This window comes from Mastomys coucha, unplaced genomic scaffold, assembly GCF_008632895.1.
Source record: "Mastomys coucha isolate ucsf_1 unplaced genomic scaffold, UCSF_Mcou_1 pScaffold22, whole genome shotgun sequence".
Classification (NCBI taxonomy): domain Eukaryota; kingdom Metazoa; phylum Chordata; class Mammalia; order Rodentia; family Muridae; genus Mastomys; species Mastomys coucha.
The window spans coordinates 123,530,643-123,543,935 of NW_022196905.1; the positions used below are offsets into that span (position 1 = coordinate 123,530,643).

A 13,293-nucleotide genomic window follows, 5' to 3' on the forward strand; every position below is an offset into this window, starting at 1 on the left:
AAAAAAAAAAAAAAAAAAGCAAAATGCTCAAGAAAAAAATATATATAATTTCAGCCTACAATTTCATAAAGGCTATATTAAGATTCTACAAAGTGAATAGCTGCTTTTAGAGAGATGTAAAGTTTCTTCCAAAATAAAAATCCACTAGCCTCTAGAATTTATCCCCCAGAGGATGGGGGATGGGCGTGAGATGGGTGGTACATGCCTCCTTCTCTGTATCCTTAAAGGTCAGCTCCTTCTCCTTGACGCGCTGCATGAACGAGTGCTTGAGTTCTTCCTCCTCCCTCTGACACTGACCGTGGAACTCTTGTCTCTTGGCTTCATACATCTCTTGAAAACTGAAAGCGAGAAAGTCTGTTATTCTTTGTTATGTTCATATTTAAGTGCTAAAAAATTGCCAGGGAGATGGCAGGCCAGGTAAGAGTTCTTGCTACAGAGCTGAAGGACCCGAGCTGACCCCCAGGATCCATCCTCACGGTAGGAGAAAACCAGCTCCTGAACATTGTCCTCTGACCTCTGCCATGCGTGCACACACAGACGTATACAAAATAAAGGTAAAAAAAATAATTTTAAGTGCATGCGAACTGTAAAGCTGTATTTCTAAAGTGTTGCTCACCGATATTCTGTTAGCAACACCCCCACATTTCTATATGAGGAGGTGTGAACATTGAATCATTAATTATGGGGGTATATGACTGAGCACTAAAATTTGAAACACCGTGTCAGTGATTTCTTATTCCCATAGTCCATGTTTTATTTCCCTGGGGGTAGTTAGGGTCGGTAATAGCGGTGGTGGTGATGGCGGGCAGTGGCGGTGGTGGTTTGGTTTAAGGTCTTTTTGTTTGTTTGTACTGCTTGCTTTCTGAGACAGAGTCTCACAATGCAGCTCTGGCTGGCCTGGAACTCCTTATGCAGAACAAGCTGTCCTTCAACTTAGAGACTCACCTACCTCTACCTCCTAAGTGTTGGGACTAAAGGCATGTACCACCACATCCAGCTATTCCTTATCTTTTATTATTATTATTACTTTTATTTTCTTTTTACCATCTAGCCATTCCCCTCCTCTCAGTCCCCCCTCCCACGGCTCCTCATTCCATTCCTCCTCCCCTCTGTCTCCAAGAGGATTCCCCCATCCCCACCAGGACTCCTCAGTCCCCTGGGGCCTCAAGTCTCACAAGGGTTAGACACATCTTCTCCCACTAAGGCCAAATCAGGCAGTCCTCTGCTGTATATGTTTCTTATCTTTTGGACAACAGTGTTTTAGGAAAACTAAGTATGACTAAGTATGAGACTGTTTTCAAAATCATTCAAATAAAGCAAGCAAGACATCCTTTAAAAAAAATAATAATTCACTTAAGAGTTTAGGATTGAGGAGAAGGTTTGGTGTGCTGGGTTCTCAATTTGTGGGTTACGACCCCCACAGGGGTCATACATCAGATATTTACATTATTATTCATAACAGATGCAAAATTATATGTATGAAGTAGTAACAAAATGATTTCATGGTTGGGGGTCACCACAACATTGTAGTGATATGTCAAGTGAAGGCTACATGTCTGGTTTCATGGGAAAGCTATATAGTAAAGCCTTTGTGTCCAGCTTTGACTGAGATGTTTCAGTAAAGCCGTTGCAGTGTTTGGGTTAATTAGTAGAGTTAATCAGACAACACTGAAGAATGGCATCCGTCTGGGAGGGCTACACTTGGTACTACACGGGAACTCGAAGCTGACCAGACCTTGGTCCTACGAAGCTTCTGGCAAACCTGGAGTTCTCACTTTTGATTATGGCTAGCTGTGGTCGAAAGGGCCCGAGATGTGTGTGTGTTGTCTGTTCTCACGGGCAGCGAGGACAAGATAACTTTGGTAGCTGGAACCTTTCCAAGCCCCAGTTAACCTTGTAGAATGTTTGAATAAAATGACTGGACTGAGCCAGCTGGGAATCCGTCTTTTCCAAGGCTGAACCCTTCTGCCCCTTCAGGAAGTGAAGGCTTAGCATCTTGATGAGCTGCTCTCTCTCCTGCAGCAGCTATGACAGCGAACATCAATTGATACAGAGAAGCCAAATCTTTTAAGTTCAGACTTTGTTTTAGAGAACCTGACCTAAGTTTGAACTCAGGGAAACTAACAGGCTGGTACCTAGCATTCATTTCCCAAGTTGCCCCCCGCCCCCTGACAAAACCCAATCCTAGCTCCAGTCTCTAGGCTAATCCTTAACAAGATCAAGTGTTTCCAGGTTACACCCTCAACAAGACCAACATCTCCAGGTTATTTCCCCCCAACAAACCTGTACCCCCAGGTTACAAGCTCACCTCCTGCCTAATGATCACCAATGCAGAGGGGGCAGAAGCTAAGTTTACGGTATGACTCCTCCACCACCAAAACCATCCTGCATGATGATGGTGCATTGGGGATGCCCAAGCTAGCTCGCACAGAATTAAGACCCTGCTGTGAGTAACATCAGATTGGCTCCTGTCTGTGTTTTGGGGGATCACTAACATTTCCCTGGTACTACAATACAAAATGTAACTGTATTAAAGGGTCACAGCATTAGGAAAGTTGAGAACCACTGGCTCAGTCGGTAAAATAGCCCCACCACACATGCTCACAAGGATCTGAGTTTGGATCCTCAAAAGCCCAATGAAAAAACCATCAAAGCTAGGTCGCAGCCATGCATGCCTATAACCCTAGTGCTATGGAAACAGATTCAAGAGGATCCCTGTGGCTCAATGGCCAGATAAGCTAGCCAAGTCTGCAAACTCCAGATTTAATGAGTGATCCTGTCTCAAAAAGTAAGACACAGAGAGACTGAGGAAGACGCTCAACAAGAACTTCTAGCCCACCACAACAAATTGTTGTAGGGCCATGTTCCTCCCAGTGTGACATTCCCTCCAAATTAAAGCATTTACCTCAGGAAGGAGTGGCAACCTCATGAGGGTGGTGAGCAGGAGATCTCATACCCAAGAAAACAACAACAATAAAAATCACAAAGATTTCTGAGAGCCCCTACCAACTGTGTAAAAGGAGTCAACATTTGCTGGGGGTGGAGGACACTCGGTGGATAGCGGCATGTTTTGACTATGGAATTGTCCGTGAGGTCAGGAGAGCGCCAGCATGGTGGTCCCAGAGTTGCCTCCATCTATGTCCAAATTTGTTAAAAACCTAAAAATTCATGAATAGCTGCAACCTTGTTCTTGAAGGAGCATGCCTTGTGGTTTTATGGGCGTCCTAAATGATCAACTTATGTGTAACATCAATTTCTTTTTAAAGATGCTTACTTTTAACTTTATGTGTGTGAGTGTCGATTTACACATGTATGTCTGGTGCATGCCAAGTGCCCGCCCAAGTCAGAAGGGGATGCTGGATCACTTAGATCTGAAGTCACAGATGATCACGATGTGGATGCTAGGAATTGAAGCTAGGTTCTCTGTAACAGCACTCCCAACCACAGAGCCATCTCTCCAGCCCACTGGCCATGTCTGCACTTACCTCACTGGCCGGTTGTCTGGGCCCATATCACTGAAGCCCAGCTTCTGCAGCCTATTGCTCCTGTAACATTCATAATGCTGAGTGTGGGTTTGATCTTTCAGGTCTTCCATATTAGTAGACAGAAGCAAATCCCGGAGCTTCACAAAGTCACAGTGGTTTTCATTTTCCACTAGTCAAAAAAAAAAAATCAGTAATAAATTCATTATAGAGGGTTTCTATTATTTTCACAAATAAGCTTTCTACCATCTGGGTGTTCTCAACCACAACATTTTGCTCTGTTTAGTGATGTCTCCAAGTTTTCCTCACTCATTTTCATTCATTCATTTATTCATTCTCTCTCTCTCATCTTGCATATTTCAATAAAACCTTTCAGCTCACTGATTATTTCTCCTATTGATTTTAGCCTATGTAATATCTGACCTTGGCTATCAATGTGACATGCCTGGGAAGGAGTTGCCCCCATCAGATTGGCCCGTACCAATATTTATCCTTTAGATTTGTTAAAGTGAGTGAATGGCGTGTCTCAGGAAGACAGAGGCCGTGTGCATGTGACTCATTGGTTAAACATGAAGATTTGGTAGCTATGGTCTAAGTCAGCTACTGGCAATTTCCTATAGGGAAGGATCATAGCCGCTCTAAGTCAACAGTTCCTCACCTGTGGGTCCCGACCCCTTTAGGGGTCAAACAAAGGCTGCATATCAGATAATCTGTATATCAGATATTTTCACTCATTCATAACAGTATCGAAAGTACAGTTAGGAAGTAGCAATGAAATAATTTGAAGGTTGGGGGTCACCACAACCTGAGGAACTGTATTAAAGGGTCTCAGCATTAGGGAGGTTGAGAACCAGTGTCGTATAGGAAGGGACCATAGTCACTCTAAAAAGAAGCTTAAATGAATGGAATCTGTGCTCCCAATCAGCAACTGCTAACTACAAGCTAGCTGGAGTTTCATTGACGCTGGCTCAGATTAAAATGCTATTTCGAGAGTATTGATGACACAGTCCATATTGATTTCTTTTTTTTTTTTAAGATTTATTTATTTACACATATGAGTACACCACCAATGCTCTCTTCAAACACACCGGAAGAGGGCACCAGACCCCATTACAGACGGTTGTGAGCCACCATGTGGTTGCTGGGATTTGAACTCAAGATCTCTGGAAGAGCAGTCTGTGTTCTTAACCACTGAGCCATCTCTCCAGCCCCTCCATATTGATTTCATCATCTTGGAACACAATCTCATATTTACCTTGCAAAACTCCCCAAGGGTAGTGGCGGCCTCTGACCATTCTTTTTCCAACTTTGACTTCCTCCATACTTCCTACTACAGCAAAGGGCAGGTCCTGAATGAGCATAAATGATACAAGTTAAACTCCCTCCAAATGATATTGCTGGCTCAGTTGCTCTTTCCTTTCTGGGATATAAAGTACAGAGGTGAGGCTAGTTTAGTACATTTAACCGAACAAATAATCTATCCTGTGTCAGATTTCAATACTTAGCAGAAAATATGTACTAATTGGTTTTTTATAAGCATTAATCGCAGGTGACATATAATTTAAAACTATCTACTTAGTATTTCCTAAAACAAGTCATCCTGATGCATACAGTACAAAGATAAAGAATTGGGTTGCTAATACATATAATTTGTTCACATTACCTTTTACATTAAATATGAAGACAATATTGATGAGTTGATATGAAAACTTTTTTTTAAATTTTCTTTTCGTGTTTTGTTTGGTTTTGGTTTTCAAAATAGTTTCTTTTTGTAGCCCTGACTGTCCTATAACTTGCTCTGTAAACCAGGCTAGCCCTCTCAGATGCTGGCGCCATCATGCCCAGATGAAAACTTTGTTTGTTTTAGGATTTATTTTATTTATATGAGTATACTGTTGCTATTTTCACCAGAAGAGGACATCGGATCCCATTATAGATGATTGTGAGCCACCATGTGGTTGCTGGGAATTGAACATAGCATTGAACCTCTAAAAGGGCAGTCAATGCTTTTAACCACTGAGCCATAGTATATAAGTTAACAGATGAAACTATTAAAAATAAAAATTAAGCTGAACTTGATAGTACATATCTTTAGTCCCAGCACTAAGAAGGCATATGGATCTCTGTGAGTTCAAGACCAGACTGGTTTACAGAATGAGTTTCAGGATTGCCGAGGTTAACTAGTGAGATCCTGTCTCAAGATTTATTATTATTATTATTATTATTATTATTATTATTATTATTATGGTTGTTGTTGATGATGATGTTGTTGTTGTTGTTCTTATTATTTAGTAAATACACAGCATAATATATGCTAATAAACAAATTATATATGTCTTCAGGAGAGCTAGGAAGATAGTTTCATTGGTCAAGTGCTTCCTGTGTGAGCATGAGGACCTGAGTCTGATAGGAAAAACAGGCATGGTGCCACATGTTTGTACTCTCAGCACTGGGAAATGAGACAGGCAAATGGATCCCAAGGACTTGCCTACTTGGTAAGATCTCAGCCAGTGAGGAACCCTGTCTTAAAAACAAAAGCAGACAACCAGAAGCTGTATAATTCCTCATATAAGAAGAGTTGGGTGTGGTAGCACCTGCCTTTGACCTTGGTACTTGTGGAGGCAAAGGTGGGGAGATCTCAGAGTTGGAGGCCAGCCTGGTCTACAGAGCGAGTTTCAGGATAGCCAGGGCTACACAGAGAAACCATGTCAAGAAAGAAAAAGAAAGGAAGAGAGGCAGGGAGGGGGGAGAGAGAAAAGAGAGAAGAGAAAAAAGAGAAAAGAGGAGAGGAGAGGAGAGGAGAGGAGAGGAGAGGAGAGGAGAGGAGAGGAGAGGACAGGAGAGGAGAGGAGAGGAGAGGAAGGTCAATCCTTCTGTCTCGGGCTGGGATGGAGGTGAGCAGCCAGTGCTTGCTTGTCTAGCATGTGTGAAGCTCAAGGTTCAATCCACACTACTACAAACAAACAAACAAACAAACAAACAAAACTTTCTTTTTTCAATTTAAATGTATCACAGTGATGACTGGAGTCTGGGAAGGGGGTGAGTTAAGGGCTATAAAGAGACTGGATAATGTGTATATAAAGAGCAATGTGTGGAATAATTTCATTTACTTCACAGCATGACAGGAAAGAGAATGAAATGGAATAAGGGATGATAAGGAAGTCTTGGAACTTACAAGAAAATATCCGTCTAAAATGAACAAAGAATATGAATATGTGTTTCTCTCCAGAAAGACTTAAAAGTATATAGAAACCTACCGAAAGGCATAAAAGTATACGGAAACCTACCGAGAGACCTTCCACATCTGTAGTCATTCAAAATGCAAACCAAAGCTACAGTGGATCTACGGGCACTAAGTAACATAGCCAGATTTTTAAAAAGTTATATACCATAAGTTGAGGTGAAGAAATAATATCAAAGCTTGGGCAGGTGTTTTGGGAATCAAAAGACCAGATCTTCAAATGATTACATAGAGTTATTGTATGACCTAAGAATTCTAATTCTAGAAAAAGACCCAGGAGAAATTAAAGTATATACCAGAACAGATACTTGTATATAAATGCTTATAACAAACTTGTTCATAATAGCCAAAGCATAGAATAAACCCAAATGTATATTCACACAATGGTACATGGACACATACACGCAAGCACACACACACAAGCACTACTGATAAATGTGCAATGCTATAAAACTTGAAACATTACCCTAATTGAAGACAAGACTACATGTTGTTCATTCACATAAAATACCCAGAAGAGAAAACATATAATAAAAATACTTATAACACACACAAGTTGGCATATATATGTATATATACATACATATACATATACATATATATATGGAGAGAGAGAGAGAGAGAGAGAGAGAGAGAGAGAGAGAGAGCTTAAGTGATATTTTCCTAACAGGGCTGACCATGCTCCCATCCAAAAACCATCTACCAAAAACCCCAATGCTAAGCATGAGAAAAACTTTTCAGTGGCTGGTCAGGGTTGTCCACAGAACTCCCAAAACATTTCAGATTATTTACATTGTCCTCTGTTGCCCCTCAGAGGTGCTGAAGACACCATGCCCTTCAGACATAGGGTTCAGAGACCCTGAACTAGAATTGACATAACACTTCCTCTGAGAGGACTTGGTTTCATGCTTCCAGAGGTGCCATGCAAGTCTCCAAGGGAGGGAAGCAACCAAAAGCCCTGTTCAAATATGACGCCTATGAACTACAATAGCCATCATGGAACAATAACCCAAAACTACAGTAGTGGCACACATACCTTGGCAGTAACCAACAGTTCTCTCTAGTTGGACTTAAGACCTAATTAACAAGAGGAAATTATGTCTGATCATTGAAACCTAGCCAACCACCCAGGGCCAGTAAAATCATAGATCTTGGAAAAGAGTGTAAAGTCACCACTTCAATAAACCAGCCTAATCCCTAATTACTGTCTAAATATTTGTCCTGATACCCACAGTAAGTAGGGTCTTCGCCCTCCATCAAGGAAGCTTCTCTCTGCAATAGATAGAGACCTTTACAGAAAACTGCAACCAATAAAAATATAGAGTTGGGGACTCCAGTCCCAACAGATGCATCTACAATATGAGTCTGGGACAGAAATCCCAATACTCAGGAGGTGAAATTAGGAGAATCAGGGATTTCAGGTCAGCCTTACATACGCCACAGTAAATTCAAGGAAACCCTGCCCAAAAGGATGGAAGAGGAGGAAGGGAGAGGGAGAGAAGAAGAGTGGAAGGGACAGAGGGGAGGCAAGAGAATTTCCCCACAATGTATTTTGAGGAAAAACATATCGCTTGTCAGCCACAAGTGAGAGTAAAGCACAGGTAACATCACATTTACCGAGCTGTCCCCTTGAGCAGTAGCTTCGTCATCCACCTGGAACTGATATATGTGGATGCCATTGCTTCTCAGCTCACTCATTATGTTGCTCTTGAACCTCTGTAGGTCGCTCTTGGAGAGAGAGTCAGCTTTGGCAATCAGGGGTACAATATTCACCTGTTATGGAGGAAGAGGATCAGATTTCACTATTTTTCCTTTTTTTTTTAATATTTATGTATTTATTTTATATATATGAGTACGCCATTGCTCTCTTCAGACACACCAGAAGAGGGCATCAGATCCCATTACAGATGGTTGTGAGCCACCATGTGGTTGCTGGGAATTGAACTCAGGACCTCTGGAAGAGCAGTCAGTGCTCTTAACCACTGAGCCCTCTCTCCAGCCCACTATTTTTCAATCTAAACCCTGAACCTTAAAAGCAAAACAAAACAAAAACAACAAAAGTAAAAAATGTGTGCATGATTTGTTATTGCTGCTGCTGTGACAGGATCTTCGATGGAATTCTGGGGAGAATGCTAGGCACACCCACAGGTGTGCCCCATCATGCTTGGCCACAGAGAACTTCCTGTTTAGGAGAGTGCCGAGGACTAAACCTCAAGTCTTGACTGTCCCAGGTAAATGTTCTACCTTGGAGCTGTATTTTGAGCCCTCATCTTTTATCAGAACTCAGGTTTAGAAGTCTTGATCTTGTATCTTTTCTAAAATTCTCATGCCCCCATGCCTCTGGAATTAGTATGATTTAAGTGGTAGGGTTCAGTAAACAGCTTAATTATCAAACCAAACGATGAAAAGACCTGTCATTAAAATAGGAAGGGAGAGAGTTTCTCTCTTAGAGGTCATTCATGTAACTGTTTCTCCATAAATGTATATTAACTAATATCTCTCATACACCTTTGCTCTATCCAATTCAGAGCTATATCTGTTTAAGTCTGTTATGTGGTACAAATGAATAGATATCAGCTTTGAGCTCAAATCACATTTGTTCAAATCCTTGGGCAAATCCCACATTTTCCAAACGTGCTAAACTGAGGTAGTGGGAGTGTATCTAATAAATGAGTAGAAAAAAAAATGAACAGAATTTAATCTAAACTTGTAATATACCTTATATTATAACTATTTATATTATATATCATATATAATAGATAACATATTATCTATTATATATCATATATAATAGATTGTATTATATAGCATATAATATATAGTATAATATTTTATATCCTATATAATAGATTATATTGTATATCATATATAATAGATAATATATTCTATAATATGTATTATATATCATATATAATAGGTTATATTATATATCATATATATATTATTATGACATGTAATATAGTTAACCCTCTATGAAAATACATGCTCACAATAAATTCAAGCAGTGGCGATTAGAAATGAAAGTCAAGGTTAGAAATGAAGGTATTCCGGCATGAGTTCTGACCCTGAGGAGAAATTGAGGAAATTATGAGTCAGTTAGCATGTGTCTGCATGCAACAATATTATAAGTGGTCTTTTTAAGATTAAAAACTTAGTGGTCTTATAGAAACAGATGAAAACTTTGAATCCAAGAGACTGAGAAAACTTGAGATCAAGCACCCATCATCTATTGTCCAAGCCCTGTCCTTATGAATAAGATGAACCTAGCCTTCCGTTAATGCTTTCATACAGCATGGACCCTCTGTGCGAACTGGAGAACAGGCTGAATATATTGGAGCAGAAGTACACAATCATGTATGCTGTTAAGGACCTGGCCACTCCTCCAGTACGTTCTAGATAAGAGGGAAAGTCACAGACATCGCTTGGCTGTAGATACACGTTATGGGTGTGAGCCTAGAGCCCCTCCATACCTCAACTACAGGATGCCCTCTCCATCAAGAACTGAGCCACTGGTTCTGGTACCTAGAGCAAGGATCTTATCTTGTCCTTACACCAGGGACTCATAAAAATGTTAAGGATCTTCTAAAACCCTGGAGACATGAAGTCTGTCAAAGGAAGTCCAGTTTCGTATGGTAGCACCTGTATTCCCAGCACCTCGGAGGCTGAGGCAGGAGGATCATGAGTTCTAGAACAATTTGAGCTACAAATAAGCCCCTCTGTGAACAAAGTCCACATGCCTCTTAGGATCCCTCGAGGTTTTATCTGGGGTCTTTTTTTCTATAGCAGGCTGCTGCTTCCTGTGTGTTCTGTACTCTGAGTCTCCTCTGAGAGAATTGGAAGCCAGAATCAGAAAAACTTCATGTTTCATTTGATCAATGGTACCAGTCAAAGGGTTCATAGGATTTTTTTTATAGTACCATATAGTAAATTCAGTCTTAAAAATACATACAAAATGGCTGTCATCTGATTAGAATCCAGTCACAGGGGGAAAAAATGTAATTATTAGTGGTTTTTCCTGTATCTCTTTCTCTCCAAACAAGTAACATTGTTATTGTTTTGTTTCTGCTGCTGTTGATTTTTTTTTTTTTGAGACAAAGTCTCACTCTGCAACTCAGGCTGCCTAAAGATTACTGTAGTCCAGGCTGGCCTCAAACTCACAGCTATCCTCCCGTCTCATCCCTGTAAATGCTGAGATTACAGGTGTGCATTCTCATGCTCCAAGAAGTCATTGTTTTAGTTAATTTTACCTGGAATGATAGCTAAAGATGAATTCTATCAAATGGCAAATTTCCCTCCCCCTAAAAATTACATATTTATGTCTTAACCTTCTATGTCTCAAAAATGTATCAGTACTCATAATAGAAACTTTTAGGTTAGACTGTTTATAGTGGGGTCTAATCCAGAATGATTACCAACCTTGAAGAAAGAGAAACTTGACCTCCTATAGTGATGCATGCTTTTAAATACCAACACTGAAAAACTGAGTTGGAAAAATCAGCATGTTAAAGCCAACCTTAGCTACATAGCAAGTTCAAGACCAGCCTGGGCCTTGAAGACTCTTCTCAAAAGACCTTTCTCAAAAAAAGAAGAAAGAAAGAAAGAAAGAAAGAAAGAAAGAAAGAAAAAGAGAAAGAAAAAGAAAAAGAAAAAGAAAAAGAAAAAGAATGTTGTACATACAGACACCAGAAGTTAGGTCACGTGAGGAAAAGCAAAGAGTGTTTAAACCATTCACTCTATGGCATTTTGTTAGGAATGTTCTAGAAAACCCATTCAAATGCTTTGAAGGGCAACGGGAAAACAATATTCAAATATATACACATATATATGCATATAAATGCTTCAAGATGCATTGAACCTTGAAGAGACTCATGCAGTTCTCACATACCCGTCTGTCAATGTTCTTCATTGTTAGCACATCCAGGGACTTGAGGGAATGCCCTGTAGGGGTGATGAAGTAAAGGCAGACATGGATGCGAGAATCATGATAGTCAGCTAAGGAGCGCTTGATCTTCAGCTCCTCCTGGAGGTAAGCTTCAAACTGAGCATCTAGATAGTCAACGACTGGCTGGTAGCTAAAAAACAAAAAGCAATCAAACAAACAGAAGTTTGACAAAACATCATGGGGACCCTCTGTGCACATCCTCAGTCCAGTGACAGTCATGCTTCAAGAAAGAACCTCAACTGACAAAATGCCTCCTGTACACTGCCTGTGCTCAAGTCTGCAGGGCAGCTTTTTTTTTTTTTTTAACTAATGATCAATATGGGAGGGCAGAGCTTGCCTCAGGTGGTGCCTGGATGGTATAAGAGAGGAGGCTCAGCAAGCCACAAAGAGAAAACCAGTAAGTGTTAGTCTTCTATGGCTTCTGCTTCAGTTCCTGACTCCTGGTTGGCTTCCTCACAATGGACTATGTCCTGAGATGTATATGCCAAATTAACTCTTTTCTGCTCAAGTTGCTTTGGGTCATGGTTTTTCATCACAACAATAGAAACCAAACTAGGACGCTGGCTAGCCCAGGCTGGTCGAAAGCTCACAGCAAATCCACCTGTTTCAGGCACACCCAGCTCTGACACCTGGAGTCTGAATTTTTGGACTCTGGAACTGTGAAGGAATAGGATCCTGTGGTTCGAAGCATCGGTTTAGGGTGATTTATTACAGTGGACTGCAGCAACTAACCGGAGACACACTGTGAGTCCTATTTTACCATGGAACAAAGTGTGGAGAGTTAAACTGATTTCTAAAATGATGTTCATTTTCTACGAATAACTACATAAAGTAACATGCCATAGGCCTTTGCTTCATCCTTTTTCTGCCTAGTCCCCATTCAAAATGTGTCCTGAAATGGCAAAATAATAGTTTTTATTTAGTCTTCTCAGTAAAGGGAAAAAAATACTAATTTTTAGAGCTAGCTGGCTTCAAGTCAGGTATGGTGATATACGCCTTCAATCCCAGCACTTGAGAGGCAGAGATAGGCAGATATCTGTGGGTTCAAGGTTACCCTAATTCTATATGAGTTCCAGGCCAGTCAGTGCTGCACAGTAAAACCCTGTCTCAAAAAAAAAGGGGGTGATCTCTACCCCTCATTTTAAAAAAGAAGCAAACACATCATGCCTTTTGTGCTAACTTTAAAATTTAATTTAAAAAAGTAAGAAACCACTAACCTGGCTTCCTTGTTTATCTGATCACCATACCCAACTGTCTTCACAACGGTCAATTTCAGTGGAATATTTCTTTCCAGAAGTTCATATGTCTTCACCTTCAGTCCAACCTTCGAGTAGAAATGAGAGGACTTGTTCTCTTTCAGATTCGTATTGAACAGTGTATTGATCAGGGTTGACTTTCCAATTCCAGTTTCTCCTGTAGGGAACATAAGCTCATCATCACAGAGGCATAAGAGTATGCTGAACTTCAACCCCCAGCCCCAGTAGAAGTGGCACTATTTGAAGATTAGGGGGTGTGGCCTTTTTGGAGGAGATATGTCACTGGGGGCAGAACTTGAGGTTTCAAAAGTCCAATCTGGGCCCAGAGAGTCAATCTCTCTCTCTCTCTCTCTCTCTCTCTCTCTCTCTCTC

The 13,293-nt window shown here is 40.6% G+C and overlaps 1 protein-coding gene across 1 annotated transcript in view; it reads right to left on the bottom strand.

Moving 5' to 3' along the window:
- Septin14 (septin 14) overlaps positions 1-13,293 on the bottom strand; it is a 26,099-nt gene that overhangs the window by 6,715 nt on the left and 6,091 nt on the right. Inside the window, exons 4-9 of the mRNA XM_031338076.1 lie at positions 12,883-13,078; positions 11,609-11,795; positions 8,341-8,496; positions 4,738-4,831; positions 3,486-3,654; positions 206-338 (exon numbers count right to left, since the gene is read on the bottom strand). Coding sequence (XP_031193936.1) covers positions 206-338; positions 3,486-3,654; positions 4,738-4,831; positions 8,341-8,496; positions 11,609-11,795; positions 12,883-13,078 — 935 coding nt within the window. The remainder of the gene's footprint in view (positions 1-205; positions 339-3,485; positions 3,655-4,737; positions 4,832-8,340; positions 8,497-11,608; positions 11,796-12,882; positions 13,079-13,293) is intronic.